This window comes from Doryrhamphus excisus, linkage group LG18, assembly GCF_037039965.1.
Source record: "Doryrhamphus excisus strain RoL-2023G ecotype Guam linkage group LG18, RoL_Dexc_Guam_v1.1, whole genome shotgun sequence".
Taxonomy (NCBI): Eukaryota; Metazoa; Chordata; class Actinopteri; order Syngnathiformes; family Syngnathidae; genus Doryrhamphus; species Doryrhamphus excisus.
The window spans coordinates 14,862,929-14,876,757 of NC_136374.1; the positions used below are offsets into that span (position 1 = coordinate 14,862,929).

Genomic DNA, 13,829 nt, shown 5'->3' on the forward strand with positions numbered 1-13,829 from the left:
CAAATGACTAAGAAGGTTTAGGTACTTTACTGTCTGTTGAAACAAAGTATATACCATCTTTTGGTTATAACTGGGCAGATCAGAGAACTGCCAGAGAACTGGATTGTTTTTGTGTGTTGGCCATAGAATATGTACTGTTGTGGGGAACAGCTTCTGGCAGACATAGCAAAGTACGTATGTTAGCTATAAATTGAAAAAATTATCTATTTGTCCAATTAAGATTGCCCTGCGCTGTTCTGTTCATGGTGAACTGGGGGCATAGTTCCATGGTGTCTGTCTTGCTATAATATATGGCAAAATATCAGTATTTAGACGCAATTTCTGAGGGTAATGGATTTTGTCTGCTGTATTTGTACCTCCGGTCAACTTATTGTGTCTGGAGATACACAACAACATAAACAACACAGCTGCATGTTTCTCCTCAAACAGGAATTATGACATAGCAACACATCACACACACATACACACACACACACATACCAAAAAAACATCGAGAAGATAATCAACAACACATTCATGTGCACGTCACTCAGCAATGGCATGTGAAAGTCAAGCACATACTTACAGAGGTCAGCAAAACGCAAAGACACATAAGACGATGCGGGCAGGGTACTGGACAAACGAGTACACACACAAACACACACACACACAAACTGCACAGCCTGATTTCAGAGCCTGAGGCCTGATAGTGGTGTCGTCCATCAGGGGCTTCATCCATCAGCTCTTCATTCTCACTGAAATCAAGTGTTGATCTACCAGAGAGCAAGACGCAGAAGCGGGGAGGAGGGGGAGGAAGGAGGAGGCGGTGGAGGCGGAGCTAAAGGAAAACTAAATAAGAGATGGCGAAGAGAGAGAGAGAGAGAGAGAGAGAGAGAGAGAGAGACTGTTTCACTGATCTCACCATTCATCAGACTGCAGTGTGCTACGAAACGCCACCCAACCAACAACCACCCGCAGCACACACACACGCACGCAGACGTGTGCACACACAAACACACACCTCCTGTCCCCATGGTAACCTGGAGACAAGAAAGGAGGGACCTAACTTTAGAGCTTTTCACCCAGCAACACCTCACACACACATTATGCGTCAGAAAATACATAGAGTATAGCTTAGTACTATAAGGCACACAATGACAGCATTTACTACTACAGTACTACAGAGTTCTCATTTCATCAGCAAATCTTCCATTACACATTTTCTAAAATATTTGTCCTGTGTAGAACCATCTCATCCCAGCTGAGTGAGGATACGGAAAGGCAGGGTACACCCTGGGTGAATACCTGTCAATCACAGGTCACATACAAGATGTCCCTTTGCCATGGCGCTACTACTCGACGTGACAGTAATCCCAAAGCCAGGCATCCATGGTTCCAATGCCATATAAGTGATAGACATTGCAGCAACAATATAACCTTTATACTAGGTTATCACATAGTGTCCCCGCCGAGGGGGGTAACGCAATCGGGGGCGCGAAAGGCACAGAGGACTTTTTAATATTATGCAGACCTGCCAACATGTACAAAACTGTCATACTCAGCATGAAATTGGACTCTTGAATATGCTTGCACGCTTCACTGCTCGCCATTTTGTTGCATTTCAGTGTTGTTAGTTTGGAGTCTGTATATTACAGATCGGCCACCAATCAATACCGGCTTTCTCCGGGCACTCCGGTTTCCTTCCACATCACAAAAACATGCTAGGTTAATTGGCGACTCCATTTGTCCATAGGTATGAATGTGAGTGTGAATGGTTGTTTGTCTATATGTGCCCTGTGATTGGCTGGGACCCTCTTGCCCAAAGACAGCTGGGATAGGCTCCAGCACACCCACAATCCTCGTGAGGATAAGCGGTAAAAAATGAATGAATGAATGAATGAATGATTAGTAGTAGCAGATAGAACTGCTGTCATTTTTACTTATTTTAGTTTTTGTTTCAATTTGGGGAAACAAGTTCAAGAAGTCACCCTGCCTCTCGCCCCAAGACGGCTGGGATGGGCTCCGGCAACCCCCCCCAACCCCACCCTGCGACCCTCGTGAGGAAAAAGCGGTGGAAAATGAATGAATGAAAGTTCAAGAAGTCAGTTTTTCCAATCCAATAATTTGTCATCATATTTTTCTGAAGAATTCTGTTGAAATATCGACTTGTCTCGTTCTCCCGAACCCAATATTGTGTATTTTCTCGTCTCGTGTGGTGGGTATAACGTGACACCCGCACTTTACAAACAAATGTCAAAAAACCCTGTGGCCAAAAATGTTGTACATGTCTCCTTGGTCTATTTTTTTTCTTGCATTCAATGCAGCATCCCATTCATCCACCCATCCATTCATTCATTTTCTGCACCACTTATCCTCATTAAGGTTATGGGTGAGCTGGAGCCTATCCCTGCTGACTCTAGAAGCGAACCGTCTCCGGTAAATCACACATACCAACAAATAATCAATCTAAAGTCTCCAATTCGACTAAAATGTATGTTTTTAGGATGGAGAAAATTCTTGCAAGTTCAGGGAAAACTTGTAAACACAACACAGAAGTGTCGCAACGCAGATTTGAATTAAACCTTCTGACTGGGAAGCAGATGTGCTAACAACAATGCCACAATGTGCAACACAGCAACCACTGAAGACAGTTCTTGAAGACTACTGCAGACATGCTAAGCTAAATCACCATTGTACTACATAAATTCTGATTTCTGCTTTCATGAATGAAACAATTGTCATGCAAATGACTGACATTTCTTAACCCACATCTGCCATATTTCTACACCCACTAACGTGACATTTCTCAGGGACACTACATGCCTTTTTCCTCCTTCCTCCAGTTATCCAGACTATACTTTCCAAACTGTGCCATTTAAAAAAACAGGGACCAAAAAAAGCATTTGTTTTCCTGTGAGCCAAGTTCCTTTTTATAAGGTTCTAATGAGGAGGGGTACACATGCATCCCGCCCAAATACAAATCACACCTCATCTTCAGAGAGCTTCTATTTGATAAACTCTACACCAGGGGTTCTCAAACACGCGGCCCGCGGGCCAAATGTCGCCCACAGGACACTAGTTTGAGGCCCCCGCCTTGATATGAAAGTTTAATATTAGTGCGGCCCGCGCAAGTTTGATATGGATGCTGTATGGTATCATGTACCCAGAAAAAATTATTACGTTTGATTCATGTTCATGTTCAAGGTTAAATAACTGTTAATAGTTATCCTCCCTATCCATGTGGAAGTGGTACGTTTTTGGCTTTTTAAGTTTAAAGGAAATAACTTGGAGGCCACCGTTTAGGTCGCTAGCGCTCTAGTTTGCGGGTTAGCATGTGTCTCAAGACCCTGCAGTTGTGCAATATGTTGTAAATAAAAAGAGTATAAATGTGACTATAGTCGTGTTTTGTCATGTCTACAGGGCTCTAATAATGCTTTGTTCATTTTAATCAGAAAAAAATAATTTGTCTAACCACCAACTATATGTGGTTTCTTAAGTTTTTATTATTTGCCGTTTTATTATTATTATTATATTTATTTATTACTGATTGATTGATTTTCTTTATTCTTGATTTGTTTATTTATTTTATTTCTTATTTTGTGTAGAAAAATAAAAATTAAGAAATTTAAGAACAGTGGAATGTTTTATCAGAGCTTTTCTTGTCGAAAATCGGAACCAAAGCAAAGTTTATTAATTTTTCTGTTTTTAATAAATGCGTTGTTTTTTTTTGAAAACCTGATGCGGCCCAGCCTCGCCCAGACCCTAGCTCCAGTGGCCCCCAGGTAAATTGAGTTTGAGACCCCTGCTCTAGACTTTCAACAAGTCCCTCCAAGGTTCCTACAGATGTGACATTTCACAATTCCATACCTTTTTCCAGAAATCTTCCGCCTGTGTGCCACCTTACCTGAAGCAGACAGCTATTTAATGACTCATCTACGGTAGGGTGTGTTCCTCTTACTTAAATAGACATCCTGAAACACCAGAAACGGTGGTGGTGGTGAAGGTGGAAACGACTTCGCAATTGAAGCTCGACCGACCACTTTGGTAGCCCATCACCTCCAAGCATGTCATTGATTTGTGACACTTTAACACAGCGGAAAAAAAGAGTCAACATTGAAGTATAAACAGTGCAAGAAACCCACAATGCCTTGGCACGTTTTCATTCAGGTTGACTCGGCAGTACCCAGCACAAGTTTGCACATGTCGCCTGGTATTTACGTTCCTACAAAACCACCAGGCTTCGAGCTGGTAGTGCTCAAATAGTTCATTCATTCACATGTTGCTTATCGGCTATGTTTTCCCAGCATTCTTCTCACGTCTTAACTCTTAATTCCCTGAAAAAGAGACTGAGCAACATGACATAAACAAAGCAGGACTTTACTTTAAACCAGTGGAAATCTAAAAAAGGTGTAAGAGCTTTAAGGCTTCAAATGTTACACTCGATATGAATAATTAAATATTCACGGGGGATTTTCCTCTCCCAAAAAGCAGGAATGCACCAGGAAGTGAAAGCAATTGAGAGAGCAGTTGGAGAGATTGATTGGACAAGGTGTATTATAAGGATGAGCTTAAGCTGTTCCAGCAGTAGACATAGCCGACATGTAAGTAGCGTTAGCTTTACGTAACTCTGGTCAGATACTTGGAGGAACCAGTTCGGATCTTGAGCTGGAAAAGCCTGAAACTGTTCATGTACCACCCTGTAAAGAAATTGAAAACAACAACACTACAGCAGTAGTGAAAGTACACTTCTACCCCTTGTAGCGACCCGGTCAACTGCCGTGTGTTCTGGCTCGCTGTGCGCATAACCGCCAGATGAGCGAGTGACGCTGATGCAAAACTAATAAGTGACCCTGTAACATTACACAGAGTCCTAAATCTGCTTTAATCTGCTACATATCTGCCTGAGTGGATTACTAGTAGAATGCCAGGATGATGACTGCTGCACTACTTGCATGTGACAGCTATACAGTCATGTGAAAAAATAAACATACCTGTATGTGTGTTGTCTGTGATATTATTTTCATCACAAAATACAGTATATGTTGGCACTGTTATTAAAGCCCGAGGTCTTAACCCATAGGTTGGATTGAGGTACCAGATTTCAATGAATGACCTGCCAATTTCATCCTCTTGAAGGCCACTTTGTCACTCAGCCGCGGTAACTCTTGGCACAGGCATTTGTTGCTAATGTGCTCGATATGGTCACCTGTCCATAGACTTCTGCAAGGAGGACTTTCAGCATCCATGATTCAAGGCCGAAGATGAGGACAAACCCGATGATTGCTTGGAAGAAGCTGATTTTTGTCCAGATTTCCAAATGCAGGGCTCGACAATAACGATGTACCGATGGCCCGGGGCAAGTTAAAACAAAATTGGGGCAAGTAAATCCAATCAGTGATATTCCCGTCGGGCAAGTGCACTTTGGCATACCATACTGCCAAGATTTTTTTTTAAAGCGGTTCTTGTTGGGTGTTGGTACAACACGGACTGCGTAATTCCGGTGGTAATTTGCAAACCAATCCTTGCGAATCTTGAAATTGGACCAATCAGAATCGTTTATTTAGACCGCGGTCCGCAGTCTGTGTTTTACCCACACCCGTTCTTGTTTGCGATCAACCAATCAGCGATGGTTTGACTAGGAAAACATCTATCATGGCGTCCCTGCCAACATCGTCTAATTCTTCAACAACTTCCTTGTGGTGCACAACTTATAAATATCTTATGCAAAAATATCACCGCTTACTATGACTACGATGTGTAAGGTAGTATGGCATGCCATGTTTACATACGTTTCAGACATTCCTCCAAATACAATGCATCAGTACTATTATCTGATGAATTATCAGCATATTCGGGCAATTTCGGGCAAGTAGTTCTCACCTTAAGGATTCCCCATGGGCAAGTAATTTTTGTTTTTAATGTAGAGCCCTGAAATGCCATTCATGCTATTTTGGGATCTCTAGACCAGTCCCTTGTCCTAAAGTCCAGCTCCATTCGAGCATTTCCCGCTGCTGTCCTTAGCGGTAGATGTTTCGGGGGGGGTGCCAAACGTGATGACCTCGGTCTTGCCTTCAGTCTATCTGCGTAGTTCAGGTCTGCAAGGACTACAAAAGGGCTTCTTTTTTACCTCAACAACGAAATAAAGGAAGTTAGTTAGTTCCTCCATTGATCAGTTCAGTGTGGTACCGTAAACAAACTGTTTTTTTTTTTAATGAGATAAAGTGAAGGCCCCACAGCATCATCTTATCACATCTTCAACCTTTTCCCTAGCCGAGCATTTCGCAGCAACAGAGGAAGTAAGCGGCTAGCAATGACACAGCAAAGACAAGCCGAGTCAAGACGAGACATCCTCTGTCTTTTTTTTTTTTTGTAAATCTTAACGACCGCTGTGGTTCTCAGGACCTCTGGGGTTATAAAGGAAGAAGCAGCTGGATGCAAACATACTGCTCCTTAAACAAGAACACGCTTCATTGTCTAAAGAAGCTTTCGGATATCCATTCCTTCACAGAAGTCACGATTATGGAGGTCAGCATGAGGGATTATAGATTACTAATGAAATGTTTCCAAAAATCTTTTCGATTTTTTCCTCAAGAGAAGTGCTGAAATGCAATTTCAAGACTGTTGGGGAAAAAAAGCTGGTGATGTAGACACCTTTCTTTACACTCCAAGGTGCAGACGGTGAATACTTGATGTTCACAGCAAATCCACATTGCTGTTGTGTAAATAAATCCGATATTAACAACACTGACTTTCTCGAGCTCCACTCAAGGCAAACACACCCAAACGTCAATAAATAAATATAGATTTTTCTACAAATGATTGCTAATTGTCCTTGTCTTGGAGATAAATAAACATATTTCAGGAGTAGCGGCTCAGTCTTATGGAGGCCGGTGATACAATCAAACAGAAGGTCTCTGCTCTGCTGCGCACAATGTCCACATCCACAATGAAGCAATCTCCCAGATCACTGACCCGAATGACCGGTTCAATCCATCACCACACCCAGCATCCGCCCTCACCTGTTGGCCCCCACTTTACCTCTTTGAGAAACAGCAGAAAAAAGCATACCTCCGCACATCCTAGCCTGGCCTTGTCATCAGATTAGCACAAAGTGACACTATGGCTAGGTTATGGAACACATGTAACGTGCATGTGAAAAAAAAAACAACGTTCTTACTGCAAGAGGAAGCTACAGTTATGAAGTCACGGTTGAGCAAACGAGCCGCTACCTCATTCCTGTGTGCTTCCACAAACGTTACCCTTCTGCCCGGCAGTATGTACTACTGGCAGTATTTTTAGTGTGCCGTCACAATGTGTACTCACTGAACGTAGGCAGACAGATGCTACTGATGAGATGTCATGAATAAATAAACACTCCCATTAAAATAATACAGCAGCCTGGCGATACACCGCCACATATGGAGGAAAAGTAATGGGACACTTCATTTAAATTATAGGAAATGAAAATCATACAGTATGCAGATATAACACCAAGTTCGGATTCGTCAATATGGAGCATTTGGTACATTAGAGTGTTTCCAAATTCCCACAGGGTCGACATTAAGTGAGGGACAGGAAGTATAACTGCTCATAGTCACGTACTATATCTACTCTGTAAACAATTACAGTACAGCCTAAACATTGGCTCATGATTCCTTGGCATCCACATTTCCCTGAAAAGAATCATTGTTAACTATTATATACACAATTCCAATTTGTTTTTTCAAATAGTATTTATACGAAATTACCGGTTAACAGTAGGTGTTATTTATTTTGCATTTCCATTGAAGCTGTTCATACAAATGCTAATCAGTTTTATGTTTTGATCCTTGCTGTACCAAAAATTTACCTTAAAACCAAGGTACGTACCAAACCGTAATTAGGTGTACCGTTACACGCCTACCTTCTACAAGATTTTGGAGTGTACTTGTGGGATATTCCTGTCACTGATCAGCCAACGGAACTGTTACCAGTTACCAACATTCTAGTTTATTCCAAAAGAGAAACAAAAAAGTTGTTCTCTTTACCCAAATGTACCAAAACAAGACTGAAAATGCAGCCCAAATACCAAAGTACGGACGGCACCGTGGATTATATGTACCGTTGCGCCCCTAGTGTGCACCTTTGCACAGTGTAAACATGTCGTAAATTCCAATTCATCTCATAAGAAATATCATACAGCATGGAAAAAGCCAACAAGCAATAAATAAAACACAATAATCAGTCACATCCACAATGCAATAATAGGTTGGTGTGGTCAAATCTGGCTGTCAAAAAGAAATCAAACCTGCTATTTCATAAGCGTCTGCATGCCTTTTAAAATGTAGCTGCTTAATCCTGTGACTCTCACAGCCTGTCCAACCTGTTCCCCACAGGAGCAAGCAGCAAGGCAACAACAACAGATGCCAGACGAGGACCCATACAGATTAGATGTGTCTACTTCAGACCCCTGATGCGTGGATTTTAAGTGGAGGGGGGGACAAAAAAAACACTTTAATTCCCTAATAATGTTTAAGCCTTGCACCTCATTCTCGGAGTGCTCAGCGTTGCTCATGCTCTGCTGATTTATCTTTAAAAGTCACACATTTCCAAGCTTGTGAATGAACAATCATTGTCAGACCAGGTCATGTTTTTGCTGAGGAATGAAGCTTCTCTCAGAGACATGCATTTTGGTGTTGGAGCCATTTCACGTTATGGAACAATGCTGAAAGGCAGGATGGCCTGGTGATTCATCTCAAGTATTTTAAAAAGAACCATTTTAGATGTGTATCTAATCTGACTTTGTACATACGCCTCTTTTCTGTGCGTTCTACAGATATCAAAACAGATTAAAAAAAAAGACAGCTCGCTCACAAACGTAATGAGACACATCTATTCCGCCTAAAACGGTTGCGTATTATTTATGGTTTTATATACATTCCTGATAACATGTAATACTTACAGCAGGGGTCTCAAACACGTGGCCCGCGGGCCAAATGTGACCCGCAGGACGCTAGTTTGAGGCCCCCGCCTTGATATGAAAGTTTAATGTTTCAAGTTTGCAAGTTTGATATGGATGCTGTATGGTATCATGTACCCAGAAAAAATTATTACGTTTCATTAATGTTCATGTTAAAGGTTAAATAACTGTTAATAGTTATCCTCCCTATCCGTGTGGAAGTGGTAAGTTTTTGGCTATTTAAGTTTAAAGGAAATAACTTGAAGGCTACCGTTTAAGTCGCTAGCTCTCTAGTTTTCGAGTTAGCATGTGTCTCAAGACCCTGCAGTTGCGCAATATGTTGTAAAAAAAAAAAAAAAAAAGAGTATAAATGTGACTATAGTCGTGTTTTGTCATGTCTACAGGGCTCTAATAATGCTTTGTTCGTTTTAATCTGAAAAAAATAATTTGTCTACCCACCAACTATATGTGGTTTCTTAAGTTTTTATTATTTGCCGAATTATTATTATATTTATTTATTACTGATTGATTTTCTTTATTCTTGATTTGTTTATTTTTCATCTTATTTTATAACAATAACAACAACAATGTCGCTGTAGCTTAGTTAATATGCAGGTTTTGGTACTTCTATTTTCAGAAGACTATTAGTGGAATAGGTGTGTCCCATTACGTGTATTCTTAGCTGTCTCTTTTTATATGTTTTGATATCTTTAGAAACCAAAGAAAAAACACATACATGTTTTCATGTCTTAAATAAGGATATTGGATGATGGGTAAAATTCTAATAAAAAGTGCACTTTTCCTTCTGTTAAAGTGGGTTAGCACTGCCCAGTATCAAAATGATTAATGACTTGTCAATTTGGCATGACTTGTGTAGCAACTATTTTGGCATGGTAGTACAAGCAAAACCGGAACCAATCCAGGCTTTATATTTCTTCAGGTTTTTTGTGTCTTTTTTTTTTACCCCACAGTCCCTTGGGCGTGAAGGATATTTCCAGTATTTATTTTGCGATTATTTATCACCTTCCAAAACACAATGTTGGATGTGTCTCAACGCTGCGAGACCGCAGCTCACGCGTGATGAATGTGTATCCTTAAAATAACTGAATTTGTTCAGGATTAATTAAAAGCACACACTCAGGGGGAATGTGTGCTGCGGGGGAATTGTCTCGTTAAAAAAAAAAAAAAAAGTACTAGAGCGCTGGTGACAGGCCTTGCTGGTTAATTTAAACATGACTCAAGACTCTGAGATGGCCTTTTGTGGACTTACAGCCCAAATAGGCTGTCGGGCAGGATTGCCGAGAGCAGCATTTTGGGCAATGGGTCGTGCGTGTAAGGGTGCTTTCACTGGAGTAGTCCTTTACTCGTTTATAATGTAAATCTAATCAGTTTTCCTCCTGGTGGTGGTTTGTTTAGTCAGATGGTAATGGTGACTTATCAAACCTGTATTTAGGTTAGTTTTGCATACGATGTCACATTGAAATATACATCCAAAAAGGAGCTTATTAAATCCCACCCTGGTTTTCCATATCCATATGCTGTGATAGGGATAGCATGTAGTCACGTAGTGACAGTGAGGGTAATTTGCTTGCACTCTGCAACTGGCTAACTTAGCATTCAACCACTAATATTCATATAAAGGATGGACAAAATAACTGTTTCAGACACCAATCCTTCTTTACCATTTTTTAGTGTAGCATCACATTGGTTTAGAGGGAGGGAAATGGGCGGGTACCATCAGAAAAAGTGGCATTAAAGTCAAAATCAAATATATCAGCATAGTGAAACACAGAGCAATGTGTACAAAGGCTAGTGGTCTTTTCTTACCTTGCTGGTTTTGTGGTCGAACCAAACCACTGCGTGATTCCTTGACAGCACCTTGCAGTCAAAAGTGGCATTGTTCTGGGCCGGGCGACACCGAGCCACCGACCTGCCGATCTTGACGGGCTCATCCAGGTACACATGCCTCTCCTGGAATGGGTGCGAGTTGGGTCGGCAGGCAAACACGGCCAGCGCTGAAGGCATTGATTTTGGCTTGAGAGTGTTACTCCAACCGGACACGTGAGAGAGGTTTTCTTGATCCAGAGTGGCAGGAGTCACGTTCAATCCCCAAATGAATAATCAACAGTATCTGTGGCCGGTGTGGTTTAATCTCCAATGTCGTCTTTGGATAGGCACTAACTAATAAACATTGTCTTGTGTTTGTAAAAGAGACGTCCACCAACAGAACCACGCTAGGTTCCAACAGCAGGCACTATGTACAGGCGAGGGGGCCATGTGTCAAGACATACATGACTGACTATAGAAGGGACAGTCTGGCAAACAGCCCCCCACGTCCATCAAACTATTCCAGTACTACTGCAAGGGTGGTGGTGTGGATGGGGGGGTGGAGGAAGCGACGACTAATGTGATCTTTTAGCCCTTAGTGCGATCTCACCCCTAAATCTGTCTCCTGTTCAAACTGGCCACCAGTCCAGGAAAGTCAATAGAACGTCCAACCTTCAGTGAAATATTGCGTCCATTCTTGCAGTGTTTGCAGCAAAGCTAACAGAAGACACCACCCCAGTGAACACACACACACACACACACACACACACACACACACAGGTGATAGTAACTATTTCTTATCCTACACAAACTGACAGCTTTGCAATTAATGTTCTACAAAAAAACACATAGCAAAGAAACCAAAAAAACACGAGTTACAGAACGACACTCGAGACCAATTAAGGTTTGCTAAGTAGAGGGGTTAAACCCCCCCTTTGGTTCCGATGGCTAACCCTTGCTAATGCAGTACGTCAAAACACTCAGGGATGATTTGTGGATTAGTAGCCTTCCTTGTGCAACTACAATGCTAATTGGCTAGCTCACTCTCTGGCGCTGAACCAAGCAAGCTAAAACCAAGCTAGGCTAAGCTAGGCTAGGCTAATGACTGCTCGCAAACTTATCACCGGGGCCTCTGAGCGTTCTATCCTCACCCTTTTCTACTAGTTCGCTTACCAGGTGGAAACGAAATATCATCTTTGTTATCCAAAGCTAACAAAAGTAAAGAGCTAGCCCCCCTCTTTTCGGCTACTGCGGCGCGTTAGCCAGGAGGCTGTGTAAACTGCCTTAGCTAGCAGCTAGCCGGCTAAGTGACAGTCGGCGCAGGAACGGACGCGGAAAAAATAAAGCAGGGGAGTTTCTTCTTGGCTCCTCATGCATCACATCAATGCTTCATTGAGATCCAGGAGAAGAAGAAAAAAACCTGCACAGGACACCGACTGCGCTGTCATCGTCTATCCCGGTCCAGGTCACGTTTAATGCAACTTATTGCCGTCCCCTTGATACAGTTTCCTGGTCGGAATGTAGAAGTTGTCCTCCTCGGCGAGTCGAGGCGGCCATAGTGTAATCAGAGAGAGCCGACTGGCAGTGCAATTCGATTGATGGGTTATTCGTGAACAATCCACTTTTATGGCTCTTTGAGATGAAGACTTTCAACTCTTTCAAGTCTTTCAAATCTTTCATGCCTCTAAAAGAACACTACACAGAAAGCTACACAAAACACACTACTACGGAGAGACATGTATTATATTGTACATTTAAAATCAACTCGACAATAAATCAATTTTAGCTACAAAAAAATCCGAGGAACCATTTGGGAACCGAAATAGTTGATTCTCTCATGGGAGCCGAGCCAAAAGAAGCGGCTTTCTTAAAAGAGCTGAAATTCCCATCACTTGTGAATTCAGGGACTGGATGACATCAGCGTCACTGGCTGCTACTGCTGCTGAGCTCATCAACTCACACTGGATTTACATATTGTACACACACTATGCACTTTTAGCTACATTAAAAGTACACACAGTATATACCGTATGTAATCATACTTTAACAGAATACACAAGCAGATACAGCCTTATCACATTAAATACTAATAGTTAACCTAGTAATAAAACACTGACAAAAGGATGTAAAAGTATTTATGCCTTAAACATATCTATATTTTGAATAAATCTGAGCTCAACTGGTAGCTTATTTACTGTCATTCCACCACAATGCAAATACAGAGTTTTAAAAAACAACTACTGATCACCGGCATTCCCAATTTCACACAATTATTATTCTAATTAATGCAATAGTAACCCCATTGCTACAGTCTTCATCATATAGGCTTTCCCAGTAAGAATGTCAATATTTAAACACCTGCAAAAGTGTTTTTATGATTATTAAACGGCGAAAAAACATGTTGCTAAGACAGTCTTAGCAGTCTTAAAATCTGAAAACAATAATTTACTTGTTGACATAAAAAACACAACTTTAAAATATATGTTTTTCTATTACTGAGCATGTTTTATACCATACTATACAAGTCATCCTCTCTACAATACTTACATTTTCCAACATACAGTTGGCTTTACGTAATGATGAGATTATTATTGCTTGGAATCTGATTGTTATTCAAGAGAACTGAAGGAACTGAGGGATCTAACCTACCACAAATGAATCCAGCAGGGCCCCACAAGCAAATACTTGACAACAGTAGTGGGAAAACTCATCTATTATAATTGATATGATGCAAATGTAACACTCACTTGAAATATTTCACAGTTTCATTATAAGATATCACCACTGGTGAGTTGATTTAGAGGCGGGAAGTTGGGAGGGGGGATCAAATTCTACTTAGAGGTCAAGAAATGTGTCTGTTGGAAGCTGAGATCAAATCAATGCCTGGCTGGCAATGCAGCACAGTAAGAATGGAAGGATAACTCCCTCATACCGTAAAATGACTTAAACCCACTCCTGCTCGTGAACGCAACATTAAAAAGCTAACTTTTCACCGGGGTCGACAATCATCGAGGGTTTGATGGAGGAAGAAGTCTGTATTTTCAACCTAAAACGTGTTTCTTGTTATAAAATGCATTAGAATGCG

At 41.3% G+C, this 13,829-nt stretch overlaps 1 protein-coding gene across 8 annotated transcripts in view; it reads right to left on the reverse strand.

The window, feature by feature from the left end:
* The window catches only part of slmapa (sarcolemma associated protein a), a 33,947-nt gene extending 21,615 nt beyond the window's left edge, over positions 1-12,332 (reverse strand). For 7 of the 8 annotated variants that reach the window (XM_058054844.2, XM_078798360.1, XM_078798361.1 and 4 more), the window contains exon 1: positions 10,745-12,332. In XM_058054844.2, the coding sequence (XP_057910827.2) occupies positions 10,745-10,942 (198 nt within the window). In that variant the 5' untranslated portion in view covers positions 10,943-12,332. Of the gene's footprint in view, positions 1-565; positions 834-10,744 lie in introns of those variants that run through there. The other variant, XM_058054843.2, reaches the window with a different exon arrangement.
* Positions 12,333-13,829: the final 1,497 nt, after the last annotated feature.